Raw genomic sequence first — 25764 nt, 5'->3', positions numbered from 1 at the left:
GTTAATTTCAACGAATAACGTCGTGTATTTGGGTGTTTTATGTATGTATCGTGAAGAGAGGATGCAGAGCTTGTTGTTATTGATATCAAACAGAGTGACATGTTGAAAATTTCTAATCCTTATGACAGGAAGAGCAAAATTCCGCTACTAGGGGTCCACTATTGGGCATTTTACCCTACTCAAATTTTGGGTTGATTTATATCTGTCCGTGCACCGTGCGCATGGTTTGCGCCTTTGCTATTATTTTAGACCAGAATTTGTTTGAACGTCATTGTGCCCCTCCTGCCATTGATATCATCAACATCGCAGCGCCGCCCCTGAACATTTGCATCCCCGGAGTCATATGACACTTTTCAGAGAAGAAAATCGCATCTCTCAGCAAAGTCGCGTTCGACGTCGTCGTCTGGAAGTTCAGTTTCGTCTCCAAAAAGGAAAATCTTCCCAGGAAAACCTCCGCGTTTGAAAACGAGTGACAACAGCAGGATAAGCCAGAAAGAAAACCGTAAGGATGCCGGGTTTTATGTTCAACATCGACGGTGGCTACCTGGAGGGTCTTTGCCGTGGCTTCAAGTGCGGAATTCTCAAGCAGGCGGATTACCTCAATTTGGTCCAGTGCGAAACTCTCGAAGGTAAATAATCGATATCTTGGGTTGGGAAAACCTGATGGATCAGGTGGTGATCTTTTCGATGGGATTGGGTTTTCCCGGAGAAGTGGCGGAAGCCCGTTGTCGCAAAATAGTTTTGTGTGAAAATTTCCATCTTGGTTGGTCATATGACCTTATCATATGAAGAGGGTGTTCGCGGGGTGAGCGACGATGATGACAATGAATCACGACGAGGGGTTTGCCAATGGTAGTCATGAGATATTAATGTTTTGTGTTTAAAATATTATTGGTTTCGAAAAAGTTTTAAAACAGTAATTCTCAAGAAATTATTATGTAATTTTGTTAAGTAAGATAACCAGTTTGTGAGATAAAATAGAGACAATCCTTGGCCATCTTTAATAGTTTTTTAAATGGAGCGCGCAAACCTTTTACAATATTGTTTTTATTTGTTTCAGTAAGGTCATGGAACCATTTTTCAAGATTAATATTTCATGAAAATACAATAGAAAAAATATTAACCATTCATAATTTTCTCAAACAAATTACAGTTTGTTAGATGGTTGAAATTTTGAAAGAATTGCTCAAAGTCAGGTCATGTTTTAAATAAGTAGTTTGGAACATAAAAGTATAAAAAAGCTGTTGCAAGTAGAATTAAAATTATCCCGGGACAAATATTATTTTCTCTGTCTTTTCTGTCTGTTTAAAATTTAATATAATAAAAATAGAAAAAGATGTTGTACTAACTGCTTTGAAATAATTGCTATGTCTGAAACTCGAGTTATGCATATGGGTGCCTTAATACCCGGAACATAGGCAATTAACTTTCGGTTAAATTGATTTATTTCAATGCAATTCATTGCTTTGAAATAAATCAATTTGATCGAAAATTAATCATTCTAACATAAACTTGCAAATGAGGCAAGATTGATCAGCAAATACTGAACGGCAAAAATTGTATAAAAAAAATTTTCTCAGTGCTGATATAGGTTATTATTTTAAGGATATCTTTGAGCAGAATGATGTTAATTTGTTCATTGAAAATGTATATTTTTTGTCTTTAAGAAAGCATTACACGGACGGCTTGTTTTCATAAGAAATTTTAAACATTTTCAAAATGTATAGCCCATTTTTTTCAATAAAATCATTGGCAATAAACCTATCTATCTGTGAGTCATTTGATATCTCTTCTTCTCTTCTCTTCTCTTCTCTATATACATAAAAATGAATTTCTGTCTGTCTGAACCTTATAGACTCGGAAACTACTGAACCGATCGGCGTGAAAATTTGTATGCATAGGTTTTTGGGGCCGGGGAAGGTTCTTAACATAATTCTAGACCCCTCCCCGCTTTAGAAAGGGGGGCTTCCATACAAATGAAACAGAACTTTTTGCATAACTCGAGATCTAATTAGAGAATAAATTAATTTTAGGCGAAACGAAGTTCGTCGGGTCTGCTAGTTGTAAATAAAAACAATATTAATTGCAACATTGAAAGGTGACCCCGGCACTTTTCGTTTGACAGAAAAATAGATTTTTACTTTAATGACTCAAGATGAACCAAAAAGTGTTCTTTTTTTCGTAATTTCATATCCTTGGCTTACAGATTATGAGCTATTTTTATGGATCCATTGCGACGTCTTAGGCGAACCATCTTGTCCCATCTTATCCTACTTATTGTCAATGTACATGTCCTCTTATTCAGATTATATAATTGGCCATAGCTGTCTCAATTTCTGCAATAACAAGTTTCACAATTATATTAACAATAACTTTCTTCCGTCTGGTATCCATCTCCCAACAGATTTGAAGCTTCACCTGCAGGGAACCGACTATGGTCAGTTCCTGGCCAACGAGCCGTCCCCGCTGGCGGTTTCCGTGATCGATGATAAGCTGCGCGAAAAGCTCGTGATCGAATTCCAGCACATGCGCAACCACGCCGTCGAACCGCTGTCCACGTTCCTGGACTTCATCACCTACAGCTACATGATCGACAACATCATCCTGCTGATCACTGGCACCCTTCACCAGCGCCCGATTTCGGAGCTGATCCCGAAGTGTCACCCGCTGGGCAGCTTCGAACAGATGGAAGCCATCCACGTGGCGGCCACCCCGGCCGAGCTGTACAACGCCGTGCTGGTTGACACGCCGCTGGCTCCCTTCTTCGTCGACTGCATCTCCGAGCAGGATCTGGATGAGATGAACATCGAGATCATCCGTAACACGCTGTACAAGGCGTACCTGGAGGCGTTCTACGAGTTCTGCAAGAATATCGGTGGCACCACCGCCGACGTGATGTGCGAGATTTTGGCGGTAAGTATTCGGAATGTGATTGTGGTAGACATTTGCAAACCATCGATTTGTAGGATTTGTGCCATCGCACTTGCTGTTTTATAGTTCCTCTGATATTTCATCCAGTTTTTATGATACTGAGCAAAGCGATGATTCCGTGTTATTGTTATATTTTTTATATATTTTTGTTGAGTAATTTTATTAAGGCCGGAACAAATATAAATTCCTTATTTTGTCATTTTGGTTTTTTGGATAACGAAGGGGGTTGGGTGGTAAATAAAAAAAGGATACATTGATAAAATCGTTAAAATCATCAGTTTGCTTAAACAATTTTCTGTGATAGCTCAATATTTTATTTATTTTTCCAATCAAATTTTGAATTCCCCCCCTCAAGTAATAAAATAAAGCCAGAAAAAATGGAGGGGGGGGGGGGTCTGTGACAGAAAAAGAAAATGATATTTGTTCCGGCAATTGGCGATCAAATGAAGTATGAAAAAATAAAAAAAAAAAAACAAAAAGCTGATACCTACTTGAAAAAAAAATGCACGAAAAAACCTACGAAGAAAATTATGTAACAGAATTTTTGAAAACAAATTTTATTAAAATCGATTAGCGGTTCATGGTTAAACGTTAGCCCGCGTAGGAGAACTTTTAAGGTGTGAAGGGTTCTTGCATGAGGTAATTCACGAGTTTCCACATATTCTCCCCCTCGCAGTTCGAAGCCGATCGGCGCGCCATCATCATCACCATCAACTCCTTCGGCACCGAGCTGTCGAAGGACGATCGTGCCAAGTTGTACCCTCGCTGTGGACGCATGAATCCGGACGGTTTGGCCGCGCTGGCCCGCGCCGACGACTACGAACAGGTGAAGGCCGTGGCCGAGTACTACGCCGAGTATGCCGCCCTGTTCGACGGATCGGGAAACAATCCCGGCGACAAAACGCTGGAGGATAAGTTCTACGAGCACGAGGTGAAGCTGAACGTGTACGCCTTTATGCAGCAGTTCCACTTTGGTGTGTTCTACTCGTATCTGAAGCTGAAGGAACAGGAGTGCCGCAACATTGTTTGGATCGCGGAGTGCGTAGCTCAGAAGCACCGCGCCAAGATCGACAACTATATTCCAATTTTCTAAATTGGAACGTTTTAGTCTTAAGCATTCATTTACCAGCAAGGATAAAAGTTTGAACACACATTCCTCCATCTGCGCTTGTAGGAACATCCGCCGGAAAAGAAGTTGAGAATGAAAATGTTCTCCAGAAAAGTATTGTTTCCCTTCTCATTTGCCTTTGTAAATTACTTTTAACTGTAATGCCACCATCACGAGGGCTAACTGTGCTAATAATGTGAATCAAACGTTTCGCCTCGTTTGTTCTTTTTGCCGTGAAAGAACAAAGCCGTTTCTGTTATTTTTGTTTTATATGCATTTGCTTTTGAACGAAATTTATTTTATTTGTACAATTTCATTCGCCTGTTATGACTCTGTACAATATATGTCGATAAGAAAATAAAATGATTATGTATTATATAAATATATAGATGGATCAACTACCCTACATCGATAAATCTACATACTTACATGTAAAATGGTGAAATATATGACGTTTAGATGCCCTGGAAAGTATGTGTTCTTCAACATTTTCATTTTAATCCGAAAGCACTAGTATTAGTAATCATATTTTATATTTATTCAGACTTAGGCTGGAGTGGCATCCACAGCCGTCTCCATTCAGCTGATGTCAGTCGTGGTTCATTCGCTCCCTCCATGTACCGTCCTCCATCTGAACCCGCCATAAATAGTACGCAACATTTTCTTTTTGGAAACTTCAAGTGCGCGTTGGTCTTCCACGAGCATTGTCCTGGCCTCGTGTCCGTAAAGAATTACCGATTTACTTACTTATGGGTACTGTGCACCTCCGGTGGTGCAAAATGCCGACTTGAAAGATCTCCATCCTGAGCGTTGCCCGGCTATCGCTTTAACCCTTTATCAGGTTAGATTTCGGTCGACTTCTTCTATTTCTTTATTATTCGCCGCCATGAGCCTCTGGGTCTGCCTCTGCTGCGATGTCCTGCTTGGTTCCAGCATAAGCTGGTATACATATTTTGTTTCCGCCCCTACGTAGAGTGTGACCGACCCAGCACCACTTCCGATCCCGAATTTCTGTCGCTATCGGCCTCTGGTGACAACGACGATGGAGCTCGTTATTTGAGATCCAGTTGTGAGGCCACCAGGCCCGAATTATATACCGCAGGCATCTGTTAATGAACATCTGCTGCAGCCGTTGATACACAACATGTTTCGTTAGCGTATAACAGCACAGATTTCACGTTAGAGTTGAAAATTCGTTCACTTATCTTCCTGTTTTTTCAGATATTTTTAAGATTAAAGATTAAATTTTAATACTGAATTAGAAAATATATTCTAGCAAAATTATATTTAAAGATGGATTATCAATTTCAATCTCGTTTTGCAATTGACATCGGATTTAGAGATGTTCATTGGACTTGAACTGTATTGGGTTTGGATTTGTATTGAAATGGGATGAGATTTCCATTGGACCTGGATTTGAATTGGGATTTGGATTGTATTTGGACTTGGATTGGATTTGTAATAGATTCAGATTCAAAATTTGAATGAGTACCTATTTCAGTGGATTTGGCTAGATTCGGATTGAATTTGATTTGTTCTGAATTTGAATTGAATTTGGATTGGATTTATTCGGACTGGATTTCGATTAAGTTTGGATTGGATTTGGATTGAACTCGGATTAAATTGGATTTGAACTGGATTGGATTATGATTAGATCTGGATGAGCATTGTAATGTATTCTGAATTTCGATTTATTTTTATTTTAAGTGTAAAAGTTTCCTATCCATACCACTATACAGTGTTAATATATGCTTTGCATGCTCTGATATAATATTGTATATATACCTTGCTCCCTACGAAGTTTGCTGTTGACATCGGTTAATAAAGTGTGGTCTTTTGCAGTTTGACCGTGAACCAGAAGAGAAGTGTTTTTGGAATTCTTATAAAGAAAGAATTTATTTTAAGCATTTATTTGGATTTGGCCAGGCCTTGATTGGAATTGATTCGTATTGACTTTGCATTACATTTGGATTGGATTTGCAATGGACTGGATTGGATTAGGATTAAATTGGCTTTGAATTGGATTGGATTCAGATTAAATTTGGATTTGGGGTGAAATTTTTGGATCAGAATTTGAATTGGTATTTGGCCTGCAAAATGGTGGGTTGACATCAAGGAAGGAGCGCCCAACAGAGCTCTGGTCCCCACAAGTTCCTATCTCACACTTCCACGGGTCGTCCGATGACAAAAGACCGCCAGCTAAGGGTTGTGTACTTAGCTGGTAGTGCAGCCTGGGCACTGTTGTCCTTCTGACATCAGCTAGAGTGAGAAGGTACGCCTCGAGCGTCTGTTCACCAGGAGGTGCGGCTCAAACAGCGTCTGCCTGGTACCCAGCGGCTGATTAACGAAATGCTGTATCGCGTCAGCTATACCTAAGGTGGCAGTCCCACCAGCGCGATGTAGGTAACGCGACAGCCTCTCAAATACCACGAAAAATGGAGATAGAAGAAAAAGAAAACGTTATTTTTGGCAACCGACCCGGCAACGAAATAAGGCCTATGATTGGAAACTCGGTACCTGCAATGTCAGGACTCTAAATGAACCTGGACGAGTGAGCCTTCTGGCTCGCGAACTGCAAAAGTTTGGAGTGAACGTGGCCGCTATTCAAGACGTCCGATGGCCCAGATCCGGAAAACGTGAATTCCGAGCCGTGGACCCCACGACCAACACTGCATTCAAGCACAGACAAACAGACATAACACTCGTCAAATTTCCATCGTTCACTGAATTATTGGTCAATTCAAATAATTATTAGTTGGCCAATTGATCACTTGTGGCGCGCGCATCGGATTTGCTCAAGTTTGACGTTTACTCACTACCGCCATCTGGTTCGTGATTTGCCCAACTAACTGAAATCAACAGATGTCGTTAGTGTTTGTACGACGATGAATTTGATGAGTAAATGTTCAATGTGTTATGTCTGTTTGTCTGTGATTCCAGTATAACATTTATCACAGCGGCAGCGGAAAAGCAGAGCATGGAATTGGTTTCGTAGTGATGGGCAAGCAGATGAAGCCAGTGTTGGCGGTGGAAACCCATTAGCGAACGAATCTGAGTGTTAACGATACGGGGCAAATTCTTCAATTACAGCCTAATCAACGTTTACGCGACAACGTGAAGGACACGTTTTATGAATGTCTTGATAAAGCCTACGGAGAGTGCCCAAAGCATGACGTGAAAATTGTTATCGGAGACGCTATCGCTCAGGTCGGTAGAGAGGACTTTTCCGTCCCATAATCGGTAGTGAGCCTTCACTCCGCTACCAATGACAACGGCCTACGGCTAGTAAACTTCGCTGCTGCCAGAGGGATGGCCAGTGTGGACCATGGGCAGTGTGGGGCAGCAGGGACCATGTCCAAGGGCTTGACGACCCCTCCCCAGCTGTATGTGAGTCAGGGAGAACTGCCTAGGGCGTGGTGGGATTTAGCAGTGGGCTCTGCTAAAATCCCTCCCAAAAAACCACAAGTGCCCGTAAGCAGACTCTATCAAAGCGACTGTGTGCCGCTTTAAAAGCACAAGCCCAGGGAGTGCCATTGGCACATCAGGATTGATCCCAGTAAGATCCTGATTATGGTATACTGGTTGCATGTTATTGGTCTTGTTTTGGATATTGAGATATTGTGAACGCGAGGGCTGGTAGTCTGGTTATTCTATTCTCTTAGTAAGGCCGGGTGACACCGACCTGAAACGGCGAATGGGCTAATGGCCAGGCTGTCTTCCGTCCCCTAAAACCGTGGCTGGCCTTGCAGCACGCGGTACAATCCTGTCGCTCAGCTGGCAGCTGAGTGGGAGTAAACTCAAATGCTTTTTCCTGACTAGCGCTGATCTGGCTCTGAACCCGAAAGTGTCAACCCTCGCATGGCCTCCCTGCATGCCGCAAGGTATGTATAGATAACCATGGGATCGCGAAGGCGACTACACCAGCAGGATTCGACAGCAGCCGCAAGGGGGATCCAATAAACATGAGTAATCCCAATAAAATAAAATCGACGAAGGAAGAAGGTGAGGTGAATTGTGGTAAGGAGAACTTTTTCACCAGACGTAGCGGCCTGGAAAGGTCTCCCCAAAGATCGCCGGGGGAAGGCGATGGTGAAGCCCGTGGAGGGTCTGAGGAGGTGCCGGTTGAAGTAAAGATGGACGGCCCTACCCTGACCCGCGTCATCAAATCTGTGATGGCGAACCACGAAGAACGCGGTGGTCACACGATGGAAGTAGTCACGGAGGTATCCAACGTGATTATGTCGTTCCTAGACAACCGGGTTAACTACAGCAAGGACTTGAAACTTGCTGTGCAGGCACTCTGTGCCCTAGTAGTTGAGGCCAAAACGGAATGGAGGTCCCTACTAGAGGCCAGTAAGAGTGCGGAGAGAGCTCCGCAAACTTGTCAAGGAGCGGAAGCAGGCGGATAAGGACAAAGAGGAGGCGGAATTGAAAATTCGTCTCTTGTCCGAGGGCAAACGACTGGCGGAGAGCCAGGTCGAGGAACTCCGCAAAAGGATGGCTGTAACGGGAGCGACCCCGAAGCTGAGTAAGGTTACGCAGGAGGCGAACCTGAAAGCAGCTGTCGAGAATTCCGCAGCCCAGAAGTTAGCGAAAAGGAAGAAGGTCGAGCAGAAGGATGGCCATCCCAAGCCGGTGAACCCAGTGCCTCGACCAGCGAGGACCACTGAAGCTCGCCGGGAGGAAGATCTACCCTGGAGGGTGGTCGTGAACCCCAAGAAGGCGAGACGACAACGACAGCAGACCGCATAGAAAGCGGCAGGCGGAACGATACGCGCCACTGTTAAGAAGGGTAGAGCCCAGAAGATGACGGGTGAGCCTTCCAATGTCAGTGGTAAGCGTAAAGATAGAGGTGAGGCGATTATCATCAGTACTGACGACAAGAGCTACGCCGAAGTCTTGAAGGCCATGAGAGTTAATGACAAACTCGCTGGCCTAGGAGAGGATGTCAACTGCATCCGAAGGATGATTCTCGTCTTGAAGCGGGATGCTGCTCAGAAGAGTTCTGAGTACAAAAAGTTGACGGAGGAAGTCCTGGGCGATGGGGTTCAAGTAAGAGCCCTATGTCCAGTTTCGAACATCCAGTGCAAGGGCCTGGATGAAGTAACCGAGGCTAGAGACCTGGTCGACGCACTGAGAGATCAGTGCAATGTCGAGATCCAGGAATCTACGGTTCGGTTACGCAAAAGCTTCGGTTGCCTCATTCCAAGTACCTCAGGCTGAGGCCAAAAAGGTAATGGATAAGGCTAAACTGAAAGTGGGTTGGTCGGTATCAGGGTTGTTAACGTTAATCAACGATTAACGCCGTTGACGTTGAATTTCTCTTGGTTCAACGTCAACGTCGTTGCGTTGAGTTACTTGGATTATAACGTTAACGTTATCGGGATGCGTTGATTTAACGTCAGCGAGTAGCGATAATCTACTCGTTAATGTTTTTTCATCTGCCATCAGGTTCTGCATAATAACAATAAAATCGTTTCTAGGCGCGTGTGGTTTCCATGGGACATGACATGGGGCATGATTTTTTTCTTCATCAATCATAGTTCACCGCTATGAAAATCCATTGTCATTCTGAAAGTATTTTCAATTCAAGTCAGACCAACTTTGACAGAATCTGAAAAAAGCAACTACACAAATTATCTACACATATTCAGACCGTTCAAGATGTGCGCATCAAAAGCACAGGTTTTAGTTGCTAGTGAAAGATACTGCTTTCATACATATGTATAAAGCAGATTTCATAAAATGGAAAATGTGCTTCAATTTCAGCTGTCCATGAAATTTGGCTCTCCTGTTTTCACTAAAATCCTAATTAGCTATAAATTGATAATGAATAAATAAAGAAATGAAAAATCATTTAGCACTATGATAGCATTCGGAAAAAGTAGTTAAGTTTTTCTTTTCACTCAAAACAAATTCAAAATGAAAATGTTTTTTCCATGGGGCATATCATTATGTAACTAATTAATATAATTTGATAGCGAAATCATTATGTTCAAAAACAAATTCCGGATTGTTAATGATTTCTTAGTGCCTTTTACATTATGTGATGAATTTCAATCAAGTCTATTATAAAATGCTATGATGTTTTTGCCTTTCTCGTACAACAAAGTTGTACCGAAAGGCTATCATTTATAGAAGTCTCGGAGACCCATGATGTTATATACCAATCGACTCAGCTCGTCGAGCTGAACAAATGTCTGTCTGTCCGTGTGTATGTGTGTGTGTGTGTGCACACGAGAACCGAAAAACATTAGCCACTTTTTCATATAGTAATTCTTAACCGATTTTCTCGCAACAAGTTGCATTCGACGGGGGACAAACCCTAGTTGATCACTATTGAATTTGATAACGATAGACCATTGCGCTTAAAAGTTATTAAGAAAATGGAATCAAACTATGTAAGCGCCATATAAGGTTGGTGTCTTGGCTAAATGCGAGAAAGGCAGTGTCACCACTCGGTGCATTGAGTTTTGTCTAATATTTTGTTATCTGGATGACGATATTCAATAGCTGAGTAATGACGGCATTAGCAGAGAATGTTCTACTATAAAATCGTATTTTTTTTTGATCTTGATCTTGTTTCTACAATTATCTTAATATCAAAGGGGCTTACGGCTAAATGTTATTTATACTGATCAACAAAAACTCCTTTGCCTATAAAATAATAAAATCTGCCAAATTGGGTCCTAAAGCCCTACCTCGTTTATGATTGCAAACGATAGTGCATCGGTCAAGAATACTTGAACCGTTGTTATAAAAATTCTGGTAAAATTCTAAATAAGTAAAAATAATATTTTTGTGTTTAAGACATTTTAAGGCAAATTTTGGGCTGTGCAACATTTCAGAACGAATGAACCATCAGCCCAAAACGTCAGCCCCATATATTAACTGTCAAAGGTGAGTCAAGTGCCCTGTGGTGTTCTGCTAGTGCGTTTGAATCCGTACGTCAAACAAGATCGAAAATGTCGAGGAAGCATCTATTCATCTATTTTTCAATTTTAAATTAAACAATGTTCTTTTCGATTTTTGAGCCGAAAGAAAAACTGACACGTTCAGGATGATTGCCTTCATCGTTCCCTGAAAGAAAATCGAATATCGATTCTTCATTTTAGGACCCAATTGGGGTTGGGTTGAAAATTGGGGTTTGACAGTACATATAGCTACTCATTAACGTAAAAAATAACGCAGCCGTTAACGTTAAATTAACGGAAAGCGATAACGTTACCGTTGACTAACGTTCTTTCAAAATTAACGTAAAAATCGTTAATCGTTGAAATTAACATAAACGGATTAACGAAACGGCGTTAATCGTTGATTAACGTTAACAACTGGTCGGCATGTCCGCTAAGTATAAGCCAACCGCTTCAGACCTGTTTCAGGTGTCTTGACAACGGTCATAAGTTGTATGACTGTAAAGGACCTGATCGCAGTAAGCTATGCCGTAGGTGTGGAGCTGAAGGCCATCAAGCTCGCACCTGTCAGGCTGCACCAAGGTGTCTGATCTGTCCCCCGGGTACAGACAACAGACACCTCACCGGTGTCCAGGCCTGTCCGGCCTCTAGAAGGATCCAGACACGCAGGTAACACAGCTTTACCTGAACCACTGCGAGGCGACTCAATTGCTGCTACAACAGTCGGTTACTGAGTGTAAAGCTGATGTAGCCTTGATGTCCGATCCTTACCGCATCCCTGCCGGTAACGGTAGTTGGATTGCGGATAAGTCTCAGATGGTGGCCATCTGGACTTGCGGGCGATATCCCATCCAGGAGATAATATCATCACCTGACGATGAGGGTTTCGTTATAGCAAAGGTAAACGGTGTTTACTTTTGTAGCTGCTACTGTCCTCCCAGGTGGAGTATAGTGCAGTTTACTAGGGTAGTAGATATTCTTGCAGCAAAACTAACTGGCTTAAAACCGTTAGTTGTAGCAGGCGACTTCAATGCGTGGGCAGTGGACTGGGGATCCCGGTCCACAAACGCCAGAGGTCATACCCTGCTAGAGTCGCTAGCGGTATTAAACGTAGTCCTGCTGAATGAAGGCCAAGTGCCAACGTTCAGGGGACCGAGCGGTGATTCATGCATCGATGTGATCTTCTGCAGCGCGGGATGGACGGTGGAGCCAGAATGGGAGGTTCATGAGGGGCATACCTCCAGCGATCATCAGGAAATTCGTTTTATGATCCGGTATACCCCCGTAGCAACCAAAAGGTGGATCGGCAAAGCCGATCTAGGATGGCGCACCTCGCAGTTCAACCCAGAACTCATGGAGGAATCACTACGATGGGAGACGCGAACAACGGGATTAAGTGGCGACGAGTTAATCGATGTACTAACCCGTGCATGCGATGTGACGATGCCTAGGAGGACCAAACCTCCCGGAAACCGGCAACCTGCGTACTGGTGGACTGACACAATTGCAGACCTTCGTAGAACCTGCCTTAGAGCAAAGAGAAGGCTGCGACGTGCCAGAACAGACGCTGAAAAGGTCGAGAGACGCAGGGTGTTCCAGACAGCGAGCAAAGCTCTCAACTACGAGATCAAATGTAGTAAGAGAGCCTGTTTCGAGCGGCTGTGCAGGATGGCAAACGACAATCCATGGGGAGATGCATACAGGATGGTGATGGCTAGGGCTAATACCACGCCACCTGAGAAATCTCCGGGGATGTTGGCCAAAATAGCCGACGGGTTGTTTCCGAGGCATGAATCATCGAACTGGCCCGCTACTCCGTACGAGTCAGTTGACGTGGTACCGCTAGTGACTAACGAAGAGCTTATCGTAGCAGCAAGAAAACTTAAGCTCAATAAGGCGCCAGGCCCGGATGGTATTCCAAACCTGGCCCTTAAACACGCCATTCTTGCCAATCCAGATATGTTCAGGAGCTGCCTCCAGAGATGCATGGACGAAGGAAACTTCCCAGATCGATGGAAACGGCAGAAATTGGTGCTATTACCGAAGCCTGGCAAACAGCCGGCGGATCCTTCGGCATACAGACCAATTTGTCTACTCGACACAGCTGGAAAGCTGCTAGAGAGGGTCATTCTGAATAGATTGTCGGCCTATACAGAGTGTGCTGGTGGCTTATCTAGCAACCAGTATGGCTTCCGTAAGGGCCGTTCTACCATCGAAGCAATTCGAGCGGTAACGGATACGGCCAAGATAGCGAGAGGCTTAAACAGAAGAGGTATTAGGTACTGCGCGTTGATTACACTTGATGTAAAAAACGCGTTTAACAATGCTAGCTGGGCAGCAATTGCTGACTCCCTGCACCGATTGAGAGTTCCGGATTACCTGTGCAGGATACTGAAAAGCTATTTTCAGAATAGGGTGTTGTTATACGACACTGATGCTGGTCAAAAGTCGATCGTAGTGTCCGCGGCGGGTGTTCCACAGGGATCGATCCTCGGACCGGTTCTGTGGAATATTATGTACGACGGAGTATTGCACTTAAGTCTCCCGGCCGGAGTTAAGATAGAAGGCTTCGCGGATGACGTAATGCTAGAATTAGCAGGTGACACTCTCGACGAAGTCGAACTGAAGGCTTCATACGCGATTGGCAGAGTGGAGGAATGGCTCAACTCGAGGCGGTTGTCCCTTGCACATCACAAGACGGAAGTCGTGGTAGTGCATAACCGTCATGGGCTGCAACAGGCGAGGATAAGAGTAGGGACCTGCACAGTTAACTCCGTGAGGTCTCTCAAGCATCTGGGCGTGATGATCGACGATAAGCTCAATTTTACGAGCCACGTCGATAATGTATGCCAATGTGCTTCAACGACAGGGAATCGGTGCAAGTGCGACGTGTCAAGAGAGCAGCTTCGTTGCCAAATGGCAAAGAGCATGGGACACCGCAGTCAAAGGTCGTTGGACCCACAGACTGATTCCAGATGTGTCCAACTGGGTTGATAGGAAGCATGGTCAAGTCAACTTCCACCTAACACAGGTGCTGTCTGAACATGGCTGCTTTAAGAAATTCCTACACAGGTTTGGCTTCGCAGATTCTGCGGAGTGTCCTGAATGTGTAGGTGAGGTAGAATCGACAGAGCATGTGATGTTCGCATGCCCGCGATTCGAGATAGAACGCAATGCCATGCTGCTTATTAGTGGTATGGATACAACCCCGGACAACCTCGTCGAGAGGATGTGCCGGGAGGAAGCTATATGGAATGCAGTGAACACAGCATCTCAACAAATTATGTCGAAACTGCAGCGGTGGTGGCGTCTTGAACAAAACCAACGTGTGCAGTAGGGGCACCTGTGATGCAGTGAACACTTTGCTCACCCCGACAACCAACATGTCGCGGGTGAGCTGCGGGGACCTCAGTATGTAGATATAGAGGTCATTGCGGTTCACGCGCGGTGGTTGTTGTCGAGGTGCTCGTCTCACACGTGAGATTATGATACGGACCGTTAGGTTACTATCATAGCTTGCGATCGACGGGTGGTGAGGTAGCCACCCTTGAAGTCGATGTTGTGTGTATTGACGTCAAGTGCGTTAGCATAGGCGTGAGCGTTCTCAATAGTCCCCCCCTGATGTATTGCTTAATTGCGGGCCGGGGGTACGGACTGGCGAAAGGGTTTTGGTTTTAGTGGGTCGGGTAAGAGTTACATGACATACCCATCCCCACACTACCTGAGTACCTCCTCAGGTGTCTGGTTGCAGATTTCCGTTTACCCTTGCTCAAGAAAAAAAAAAGAGGGATAGCCATCAGTAGCACCTACTTTGCACGAAAGAATATCCGAAAGCACACCTGGAGACACCCAAATGATGAAACTTGCAATCAGATAGACCATGTTCTGGTGGTTGGACGCCATTTCTCGGACGTTATCGATGTGCGGACATTCCGAGGTCCGAACATTGACTCTGATCACTACCTCGTTGTCAGTAAAATTCGATCACGGCTATCAACTGTAACGAACGAAAGATCACAGCGAACGATGCGTTACAATATCCAGCAATTGTCGGCGGAAGGAGTATCGGCTGAGTACCGCCAGAAGCTCGACGAACGGATAAGTGCAATCAACGTTAGCGACAACATCAACGATCTATGGGAGTCGATCCATGGAGCGGTGAGCACAACAGCACGAGAAGTGGTAGGCACTGCACAGAGGCGACCCTGGAGTGTCAGAGAGTGACAGACGAGAAGAACGTTGCCAGAAGCCGAATGTTGGTGTACCCGATCGAATAGAGATCGGTACAAGGAAGCAAGAGCAGCCGAAAAACGAACCCACCGCAGGAAGAAGAAAGAGTACGAAGAACAAGTTATTAGTGAGGCGCAGGAAAAAATGGAGCAGAACGATATGCGGAGGTTTTATGAGTCTGTCAATGGCGTGCGGAGAAAGACAGCGCCATCTCCCGTCATGTGCAACGACCAACAAGAGAATAAGGCATTTCATGAGACAGGTCGCGGTGGCCCAATTATTTACTTCTAATGTTTTGTTTTGATATTATTCTGCGTGAGCATTTCATTAGGTTCGAACACATAATGATGTTTGTAGCGTTTTACTTTTCATTCGTATTTTCATCAGCATTTCATGCTTAGAATGCAATTGTATGAACAATCTAACGACACGTTTTAAGAATCATATGAAAAACTTTTTTTTCTAAAACCCGGGTAGCCGAAAAGTAAAACAGGCAGAATTGCTCAGCGCGTCGGAATGCTAAGCGCGAAATTACCAAACAAACGGGCTCCCATTAATTGTCAAAGTAGATAAACACGAGAAAAACAGCTGTTTCGATCTGTCTCATAAAATGCCTTATTTGCTGACAGATAAAACCGAAGGGGCTGCTAGGTGGAAGCAACACTTCGAGACTTTGTTGAATAGTGGAAGTGACAAATTCCGGGAGTACAACTTGCACACACAATTCAGTGGCGTAGCAATCCCCCCCCAGAGACAAAATTTTCAGAAGAAATTATTTTTTCATAAAAAAAATGTTCAGAAAACCCCCCCAGACCAATTTTTTGGCTACGCCACTGAGACACATCATCTGTTTATTGATTTCAAGGCGGCGTACGATTCAGTGAAACGGAATGAATTATGGCAAATTATGCTTGAACATGGTTTTCCGGCGAAACTGATACGGCTGATTCGTATAACGTTGGACGGATCGAAATCAAGTGTAAAGGTTGCGGATGAAATATCGACGTCATTTGTTACCTTAGATGGATTAAAGCAGGGTGATGCACTCTCGAATCTACTGTTCAATATAGCGCTCGAGGGAGCGATTAGGAGAGCTGGTGTGCAAAGAAGCGGTACCATTATCACAAGATCGCATATGCTCCTGGGTTTTGCGGACGATATCGATATTATCGGAATTGATCGCCGTGCCGTGGAAGAGGCTTTTGTGCCTTTTAAGAGGGAGACAGCGAGGATTGGACTCACGATCAATACCAGCAAAACGAAGTACATGGTCACTGGCAATCAACGTGGGTTCATTAGTGGTGGTGGTAGCGAAATGGTGCTGGATGGTGAAAAATTTGAAGTGGTGGAAGAATTTGTGTATCTTGGAACATTAGTAACGTGCGATAATGATATTACCCGCGAGGTGAAAAGGCGTATTGCAGCTGCAAATAGGGCTTATTACGGACTTCGTAACCAGCTTAAGTCCCGTAGTCTGCAAACGAAAACAAAACTCGCGCTGTATACTACTCTGATTCTTCCGGTGGCTTTATACGGCCATGAAACATAGACGTTAAAGGAGGCTGATCGGAGAGCTTTCGGAGTGTTTGAGCGTAAGGTGCTGCGGACAATACTCGGTGGTAAACAAGAGAACGGTATCTGGCGGCGTCGCATGAATCACGAGTTGTACCAGGTATATAAAGGGCTGGATATTATTAGGCTTATACAACACGGCAGTCTACGGTAGGTTGGTCACGTTGATCGTATGCCGGAAGAACGTCAAGCGAAGATAATATTTAGTAGAGAACCCGGAAGAGGCCGCAAACTTCGTGGAAGGCCGCGTACACGATGGCTTTTTGCAGTTGAAGAAGACCTGAGGGCGCTTAATGTTTAGGGCGACTGGAAGCGATTGGCCCAGGATCGAGTCTGGTGGAGAAGGATACTCCATTCGGCGTAGGTTCATCGAAGAGCTGTAGCCCATCAAGTATCAAGTAAGTTATATCAGGAAATATTCAGGTTGATCTTTGAGAGTTTTGTTCATTACTTCAGTGAAAATGCTTTAGTATATTTTGTGAAAACAATAATAATTATTATTCCCTTCAGATTTTTTTCTAAATTACTTCAGAATTCTCACTGAAACATAAAATAAATCCCAGAGGATTTCCAAGAGGACGCTCAATAATTTAATCCTGGAACTCCTTGATGAATGTTTAGTAGATTTGTTCCAAAGCTCTGCTCCAAAAACTTGGTAGATTGTATGGTGCTTACTCAAATTTGAATTGAAATGTCTTCGTGGAAGAATTCATACAAAAAATATGCCAAGGAATCTTCAAACATGTTTCCACGACTTCTAAAAAAAACTCCATTATACTTGTCTGACACTTTTGGCAAACAACTAAAAATCTATAAAATAAATGTAGTAGGTGTAGCTCTCCTTAGCATTTGAGACTTAGTTATGCCACTTTGGGGCCATTGGCAAAAGCCACAATCGACAAAGATTAAACGACCAGAGTGTATTCAAACCAAAATATTTAAAGTTTAAAGTATTGCATGGTTAGAATGTTTTTCTGGGCTGTAAGTGCTGCATGGATTTATGTGAGCTTGTAGGGATTGAATTCTTGAAGATTGCAGCGTCCGTGACTATTTTTAGAAGTCCATTACCCAACAATTGAGGCTGAACAAGCTAGTTTTTTAGCTGAAGAAGCTTATTTTCCACGAAACAAGCTCTTCTTCAGCTTTCAATGTTTGTTGGGTAATTCCACAGAGAGTGAATAAGAATTCTTACTTCTTTAAGTATTCTTCAAAGCCAATGGAGGTTTCTCGATGTCCACAAAAATACCTAACCCGTAAAATTTTGTTTAACGGCATTAGAAGGGTTTCTAGAAGCTCCCACGATTGTTCAAAAAGTTGTTCAAAAGTCGTGTCAAAAGAGTCGTGTCAGTAGTCTTGGAGGTCTATTGCGACTCCAGAAAGTCCGTGTGAATTCCCAATGGTGGATGATTGCACTAGAAAGTTTATAACGTTGGAGCAAATTTTGGAAAGATGTGAATTATGAAAACCTTTTAGGAGTTCTGCGCATTTAGGCTAGATGTACCAGTTGTGGCTATAGCACCAGTTGTCACACTAGTGCTTTATATGCCAAATGGCCAATCAAATCACCGCAAACCAAGTTAATATAGATGAAGCATATTCATATTATACGATAAAACCTTTGATCTATTCCAAAAGAAGCAAAGCATAATTGTAAAAATTGATTTTGCTTAATTTTTGACGTCCTTTGCACCAGTTGTCGCACTAGTGGTCCCTATTTGGCCAATCCCATAAGAAAACAATGGGATTTGCCAAATAAGGAACCAAAATTAAGAATAGTGCCACAACTGGTGTATGCGTTCCTATTATGGATTAATCAATTTTGATGATTATAACAAATTTTATTGTGGTTTTCACAGCTGTTCTAAGGAGCAGGAAGTAAAACCTTTCACTTGATATATAAAGTCCACCCACATGTCATCTACTTATTAAAAAAAATTGTTCTTATGTATGGCGACAATCGGTACACCCACCCTACTTGATTCTTTGTGAACGACCAGAATTACCTTCTATCTAGAACATTAAGGATATGTAGAATTAAATTCTACATATCCTTAATGTTCTGCTTCAGAAGTGATTAGGCTTCCAGTAACTCAGAAACTCATATGGACAGGAATCAAACATGCAGAGATTTTCATATGCTTCTATGAATTGAAAAAGAAAAACACATTTTTATACCTGCAATTTTTCGAGAAATGGTCTGGAAAGTCAGGCAAAGTCAGGGAATTTCATTCTCAGATTTAAGTTGACACCTTGAATGAAGGACTAAATAAAGTACACTTGCTCTTGGTGAATGATAGACGCGAATTGAAGTTCGTTGGTAGGCAGTGTTGCCATTTATGTTGCACCGCTCTAGGGGTGCGTGAATGTATTGTCCGGAGGGTTGACATCGCTCTCCACACTCCTTCTCGATGTGTAGCCTCCGCACTCGATTTATTCAAGTCCTAGTAGACCACTGAAATGGCTGTGCTTCATCGGTCCCAATAGTTTTGTACATCTGCGGTCATCAATACAGTTGGACAGCATTCCAGTATAACTTGCCTCTTCCGGCATAGTTCCTGGACGAACTTCTCCCGGGTATCAATATGCTTGGACCTGCGCACAGAAGAGTAACTAGAACAAATTCGTGGACAAAATCCAATTTTTTTCAATATTTATACATTCTTATATTTTTTTTAGATACTTAAAAGCATTCTGCATACTGTGACTATTTCAGAAGTGACCCAAAATTTTGTAAAAAAATATAATTAGGGCTCAAAAATGAGGTATTGAATTGGATTTTATCTACTTTATTTGTGGCGTATTTGGAAAATCTGATTTTTACACAACATAAATGTTATCAACAAGCTATTATTAGTACACAATGAGTAGATTATAGTTGTATGTCTCCATTTTGTTCATGTTTATGGTCAAATTATAAATTTTATGGTTCAGGTGATGACCACTTAAAAATCACTATTTTTTCTATTTTACATGTTTTTCTTCAGAAGAAAAGTTAATCTATACGGCAAGATCCGGCAAAGATAAATCACTTGGGTGTCACTTCAAGATGTGGACTAAGCATTCCACGTGAAAACTCGTCCGCAAACGTCCGCAAATTAGTTTCTGAGCTATTTGAATAAAATGCGATTTTTCATCATTTTAAAACAAAATTCCAATATTTGTTCATAAATTACCACATATAACGAATCCAGGAAAAAAATGTAAATAGCATGCTATTTAGCATGCATTTTGTCAAGACATAAATAGAATAATGGGTCTCCCATGAGGCGCGTTGATATTTTTTTGAAAATCTTATATTAAAATCGCTTATCTATAAATTCTGCATTGTAGAGAAATCTGTTACAACCTAGATTTAGGATGAACCCGTTTTCATTAAAGTGATCATAATTTATGAACGGTACCTTATTATAATAGTTTCGTCATGGCTAGCTATGATATTTTGTGTGCTTGCTATGATATTTTGTGTGCTTCGACTCGGGTATGGTAATCAATGTGATGTAATTTTGTGATATTCTGGGTCATCTAAACTGTTCTTAAGTTCAGAACTACCGGAACTTTTTTTGTTACGCAAATTATGGATATTTTTTTATTTATATTCACAGCATTTCCTGGATCTGACGAGTGTTCAAGCAGAAAATAGTGTTTACTTTTGTGATGCGAATTTATACAATCATTTTTCTTTTTGGATCTTGGGTCCGAATAAGTTAAAATAAGTTAGATGTTTTTTTCCTATGTAAATGTTAGAAAATCCTTTTAAGAATAGAGTTTTAACTACGGGTTTCTTGCTACTTTGTGAAATATGGCCATTTTAGAATCGTTCACGTACCGGAAGCAAGAAATTTTACATTAAACGCGAGGTTATATTTGAAAACATATGTATTTTGAAATTTTTATCTGCTTTTACACTGTTAGGTGGATAGATTTAGCCATAATTGGTAATTATTACTGCGTCATAGGAACATCAGGCCCAAATAACCGCAAAAATAGTTTTGGCCAAGAATTGGCCCATTTACTCCTATGTGCTGCGGCTAGATCTCTCGGTCCGAAAAAAAGCGAAACACTTCTGGTTGTCCTCTTTGATCGTCGCTGCCGCAGCCAGATGGCCTCTTGGCAAGCCTCACTAAGTGCCACGTATTCGGCCTCCATGGACGATAGTGTTACGCTAGACTGTCCACGGCTGGCCCACGATATAGTTGCTCCACCGAACATGAACGCAAATCCAGATGTTGACCTTCGACTCTGTAGATTGCCGGCCCAATCGGCGTCGGAATATCCAGACAGTGGTTCATCGTATTCATAGCCCAATCGCAGACTGAAGCTTTTCGTCTTCTGCAAATATCGCAGGACTCGCATTGTGACATTCCACCCTAGAATGGCAGAACTTTTGGCAATATCCCGCTTGGCCACAACAGATAAATACAACAATCTTCCCACTTCTGAATTTCGCTGGATCCTCCTGTGGTTTGCTTTTGTCTTCGATCTTCGAGTACCCCGGAGCCATGGGAGACTTTGCTGGCTTTGCATCACGCTCTCCAGTCGGCGTTCTCCATTGCATTCCGATAGGTAATGCAGTACCTGCGGTATCTCGTATGGATTACGCCGCGTAATCCAAGTCGTATTCCTCGAAATGTCGCGGTACTACACCGCGGGTTGCCCGTTGTGAACGGCGCATGGTCTCTCCTCGTGTTGGCATACCGTCCTCGGCATCTTAGAAATCTTCCGCATCAGAAGCAGCGCTGTCTTTTTTGATCGGAAACAGTTTAATCTCCTCTTCGTCGCGAGTCGTATGTTTGTCTTCAAGTCAAGTTGGAAACTCGATGGTAGATGTCCCATTCCCAAACTCGAGAAATCGCGCATCACGACTCTTATCAAATCAGTTTCACAGTCGACGAATCGATAAGCTTTATGCTCTATCGAATACCCCACAAACCTAAGCTTTTCGGGACATGCTATCCAACTTGCTACGCTTCGAATCCGGAGCATGCACGTAGGTTTTTTTTTAGACTTTATTAGTGTGTTTTTTAATTGTAAACTAAGTTCAACACAGATGCACGTAGGTCTCAGGGCCGTATTTAGGGGTCAAAATGGGAGTGACCAGGGGTCATATCACCAATTGCAATGAAACTGGGCATGCGATAAAATCATATACCCATCCGTGTCTTTTGCGTTTTCATTTTCCTTTAGCGTAAACATAAACACCAGTTAAACAGTTTGTGTTCGAATGTATTGGTGAACCTAGGTTGGATCTCGATAAATCGGCAGAGCGAACCTCATTAATTTAGGGTCGGATCTGGTGCGGATCGCGATCCAACCTGAACGAATAACCGAACGTTTTGACAGCTGTTAGAGCGGATCCGGGGCAGAACTAGGTTCGACCCAGTAATAACCGAAAACGACATAAGCATCGTGAGATATCGTAGAGGAGGCGAATGTCCCCGTTTGCGGCGGCTCTCTCTCCTCCGTCGGCCAGAGAGTCTGCCCACGCTCGCTTGTCCCGTCGACATGAGCGTTTTACTTTCTTCTCAAGAGCCGCGTATCGCTGACGGGCTAGGACTTTGGCTCCTCTGGTTTTCGATCGCTCTATCGCGGCTTTGGCTTCTCTTCGCTCCTCTATCTTTCTCCAGGTCTCATCCATTGTTTTCTCTGGGTGCGCAGTTCGCCCAGATTATTCTCGCTGGTGGCGATGAAGGCATTCTTGATGGCGGTTAATTGGTCGTCCACGCTGCAACCTTCCGGAATATCTGCAGCACGCGTGGCATCTTACAGTCAACGTGTGTTAAACTGTCGTCCAACTCTTTCCTCCTGCCGACGAGTTTGCGCAATGCGCAGGCGTATTTCGCCGATGAGGAGGTGATGATCAGACGCGATATCGGCAATACGTTTATCCTGTACAACAAGAAGACTCCGTTTCCATTTTCGGCTGATGCAGATGTGGTCGATTTGATTTTCTGCAAAGCCGTCGTGGGAGACACACGTGACCTTGTGAACCGGTTGATGAGTGAAGAGCGATGCCCCCATCACCATGTCGTTATTACCACAGAATTCTGCGAACAGCTCTCCGTTTTCGCTCATTTCTCCGAGACCATGGCGTCCCATATCACACTCATGATTTGAGTTATCGGATCCGATCTTCGCATTGAAGTCGCCCATACAGATCTTGATATCACCCTTCGAAATTCTATCTACGACGGCATTGAGTTGGCTGTAGAAGTTCTCTTTGTCTTGCAGATCGGCAGCATCGGTTGGCGCATAACATTGGATTATATGATGGTTTCGGACCTGTAGTATCCTATGCTCACAATATTGAAACACCTTGTTAATATTTACCCTATTAGTTGTAAGTTGACATATGTGTGTAATTGGGAGAGTAGAGGGGAAAGAATAAATAGAAGAGGGGGTATTGCTGAGACCGGACAACGGATACGGGATAGCGATTATTGAATCCGAGGCTCCGCGATACTACATTTTGGCGACGAGGACCAAAATGGCCAATCAATTTGGTAAGTATTCTACATTACAAAAAAAAAGAAAAAGAATTGTTAAAAAGCGGATCAGTCGCTTGAATGCGGGGAATAAAAGTCTGATGTCACACTGCCATGAAGACGAAAAAAAAATAGAAAAAAAATCAGTCGCTTGAATGCGGTTTGTTGAAGCCTGATTCCATTCAGCTGGAACTGGGAAGAGAGAGCGTAGTCGCTTTAATGCGGAAGAAAAAAAAATCTGTTCAATCAGGCTTGAAAAAAAAAACTTGTCGATGAAAGGAAATCCTAGAGGAAAGCAAAAACTAGGGAACAAAATCTAACCTCAAAGTCATTCGTAGCAGGTTGAATCCGATGGAAATGAAAAAAATCTAAACAATGATACTGTATTAAGAAGGTGCAATGATCTTTGGTATTTTGCTCGTGATGACGTATTTGGTGATATCACAACTACAAGAAAGTGTGTACGATCAAAAGAAAAAAAATTACTTCATGAATTCTGGTTTAACTTTTTGCTTGTTTGAACTCACCTGATAAATACTCTGCTTCTGAGTAGAATTTTGCCACCGTGTATATTATGGCACAGACCTATCGGTACGAAATGCGAAAAGAAAATGAAAAGGCCTTTCCATTAGACGCACTGACGTTTGGGTTTATTTACTTAAATGCGTGCATGCTCTGAAATTTTACGAAGAAGTGTCGAAATATCCAACAAACAGTTGCTTTGGAAATATTGAAAAGTTTGGGAAAGGAATACTACATCTTTTGAAACTCTTCTGGTTAAAGAATTCGTTCTCAGAAAGCTGTAAATAATGTTAATCCAGGAAAAAAAAATCAAGCGCTAAAGCTGTGGTTGTTTTGATTATTTGCAGACATGATTCGATCGCTAGGACTGCAACTGCAGGCATTCGACTATGCCGCCCACACAGATGATGTTGGTATCGAGTGGCGCAAGTGGCTACGGTCATTCGAAACCATGATTCGAGCCAGCCGCATTGAAGACGAAGATTGGAAAAAAGATTTGCTGCTTCATCATGCTGGTCCAAGTGTTCAACAACTCTTTGACACTCTGCCGGAGCCAGCCGGAATTGAAATGCGTGGACCCTTGCTGAACATCGAGCATTACACCCCAAACATGTCCAGCTATGAGGAAGCCAAAGTACGGCTGAATGAATTCTTTCTACCAAAAGAAAACTCTACTTACGAGCGCCACTTACTACGGCAAATGAAGCAGAAGTCCGGTGAAAATATCGATGCGTTCATGATCAGATTGCGAGTACAGGCAGAACGATGCGGGTTTGAAGACCGGATGGAGGAGAACATTAAGGATCAAATTATTCAAAACTGTGAATCAGCAGCTTTACGAAGGGATTTATTGAAAAGAGGTGATGCAAGCCTGGAGGAGGTGCTAAGTGTGGCAAAGATTTTTGAGACGGTCGCCCAACAAGAGAAATCATTTGCCCCGGCTCGGCCGTTGCTGAGATTCCTAAGCCAGCAGTAAGTGAGGTCAACAAAATTGACGAAAGTGCTTATAATGCACCCAAGCGCAAACGATTTGCTGTGGCGGCACAAATTGAATGTCATCGTTGCGGGTACAATGGACATTTGGCAAGAGATGCCGTATGTCCCGCAAGAGGCAACAAGTGCAATAAGTGTGGAGGCAAAGATCACTTTGCCAAGAAATGCCGTACGAACAAGCAGTTAGGTAGAGTAGGTGGCAACTATCGGATTGGATATCAAAGGAACATTAATCGCGACAAAAATCCTGCCAAAGAGAATATCAGCGGTGATGATTCGAATACGGTGAAGCACATTGAGGACGAGTCCACAGAATACGTTTTCCATGTGACTACATCGGACAGTAACGGCGAGCTGCAATGTGAAATTGGGGAGTTGTTATAACTGCGGTGATCGATTCCGGATCTAAGTTCAACCTGCTGAGCCAGGCAGATTGGGAAAAATTGAAGAGCAACAAGGTGGTCGTGTCAAATCAACGTCAGGAGACAACGAAAGTATTTAAGGCCTACGGCGGCCAACCGTTGCCAGTGCTCGGCGTATTTAGTGCGAAGGTTAAGATCGGAAGCGCCATAAAACTGGCAGAGTTTTATGTAATGAAAGGACATGGAAAGATTTTGATCGGCCGCGACACTGCAACATCTATGGGAGTTTTGCAGATTAACGTACCCGTCAACGAAGTTGAAACGGATGCAGAATCCATCAAATTGGGAACCATTAAAGGAATTATCGTTGATATCCCTATAAAGGCTAACGCTACACCGGTTATTCAACCATATCGGCGTATACCACTAGCGTTGGAGAAGAAGGTTGATATGAAAATCGACGAGCTGCACGCACAAGGCGTCATCGAGCCAGTCAACGAGCCAGCCAAGTGGATTTCCCCAGTAGTGGTGGTTCCAAAAGGAGCAGATGACGTTCGTATTTGCATCGATATGAGGCGAGCCAACGAAGCGGTGGAAAGGGAGAATCATCCCCTGCCGACCATCGAGGACTTTCTACCACATTTGTCTAG

The 25764-nt window shown here is 43.1% G+C and overlaps 2 protein-coding genes across 2 annotated transcripts; both read left to right on the top strand.

Annotated features, from left to right (window-relative positions):
- Positions 1-331: 331 nt before the first annotated feature.
- Positions 332-4510, top strand: LOC134206182 (V-type proton ATPase subunit d 1). Its single transcript, XM_062681873.1, has 3 exons — positions 332-629; positions 2405-2913; positions 3608-4510. Exons 1-3 carry the CDS (start codon positions 509-511, stop codon positions 4022-4024), a joined length of 1047 nt encoding a protein of 348 aa, XP_062537857.1. The 5' UTR covers positions 332-508; the 3' UTR covers positions 4025-4510.
- Positions 4511-23398: 18888 nt separating this feature from the next.
- On the top strand, positions 23399-24735 carry LOC134207160 (uncharacterized). The gene is made up of 2 exons (XM_062682881.1): positions 23399-24039; positions 24107-24735. Exon 2 carries the CDS (start codon positions 24109-24111, stop codon positions 24733-24735), a length of 627 nt encoding a protein of 208 aa, XP_062538865.1. The 5' UTR covers positions 23399-24039; positions 24107-24108.
- The last annotated feature ends 1029 nt before the right edge of the window (positions 24736-25764 follow it).

Source organism: Armigeres subalbatus, chromosome 1 (genome assembly GCF_024139115.2).
Source record: "Armigeres subalbatus isolate Guangzhou_Male chromosome 1, GZ_Asu_2, whole genome shotgun sequence".
Classification (NCBI taxonomy): domain Eukaryota; kingdom Metazoa; phylum Arthropoda; class Insecta; order Diptera; family Culicidae; genus Armigeres; species Armigeres subalbatus.
The sequence above is the reverse complement of the archived record's forward strand: the minus strand, read 5'-3'. Positions and strand labels throughout refer to the sequence as shown.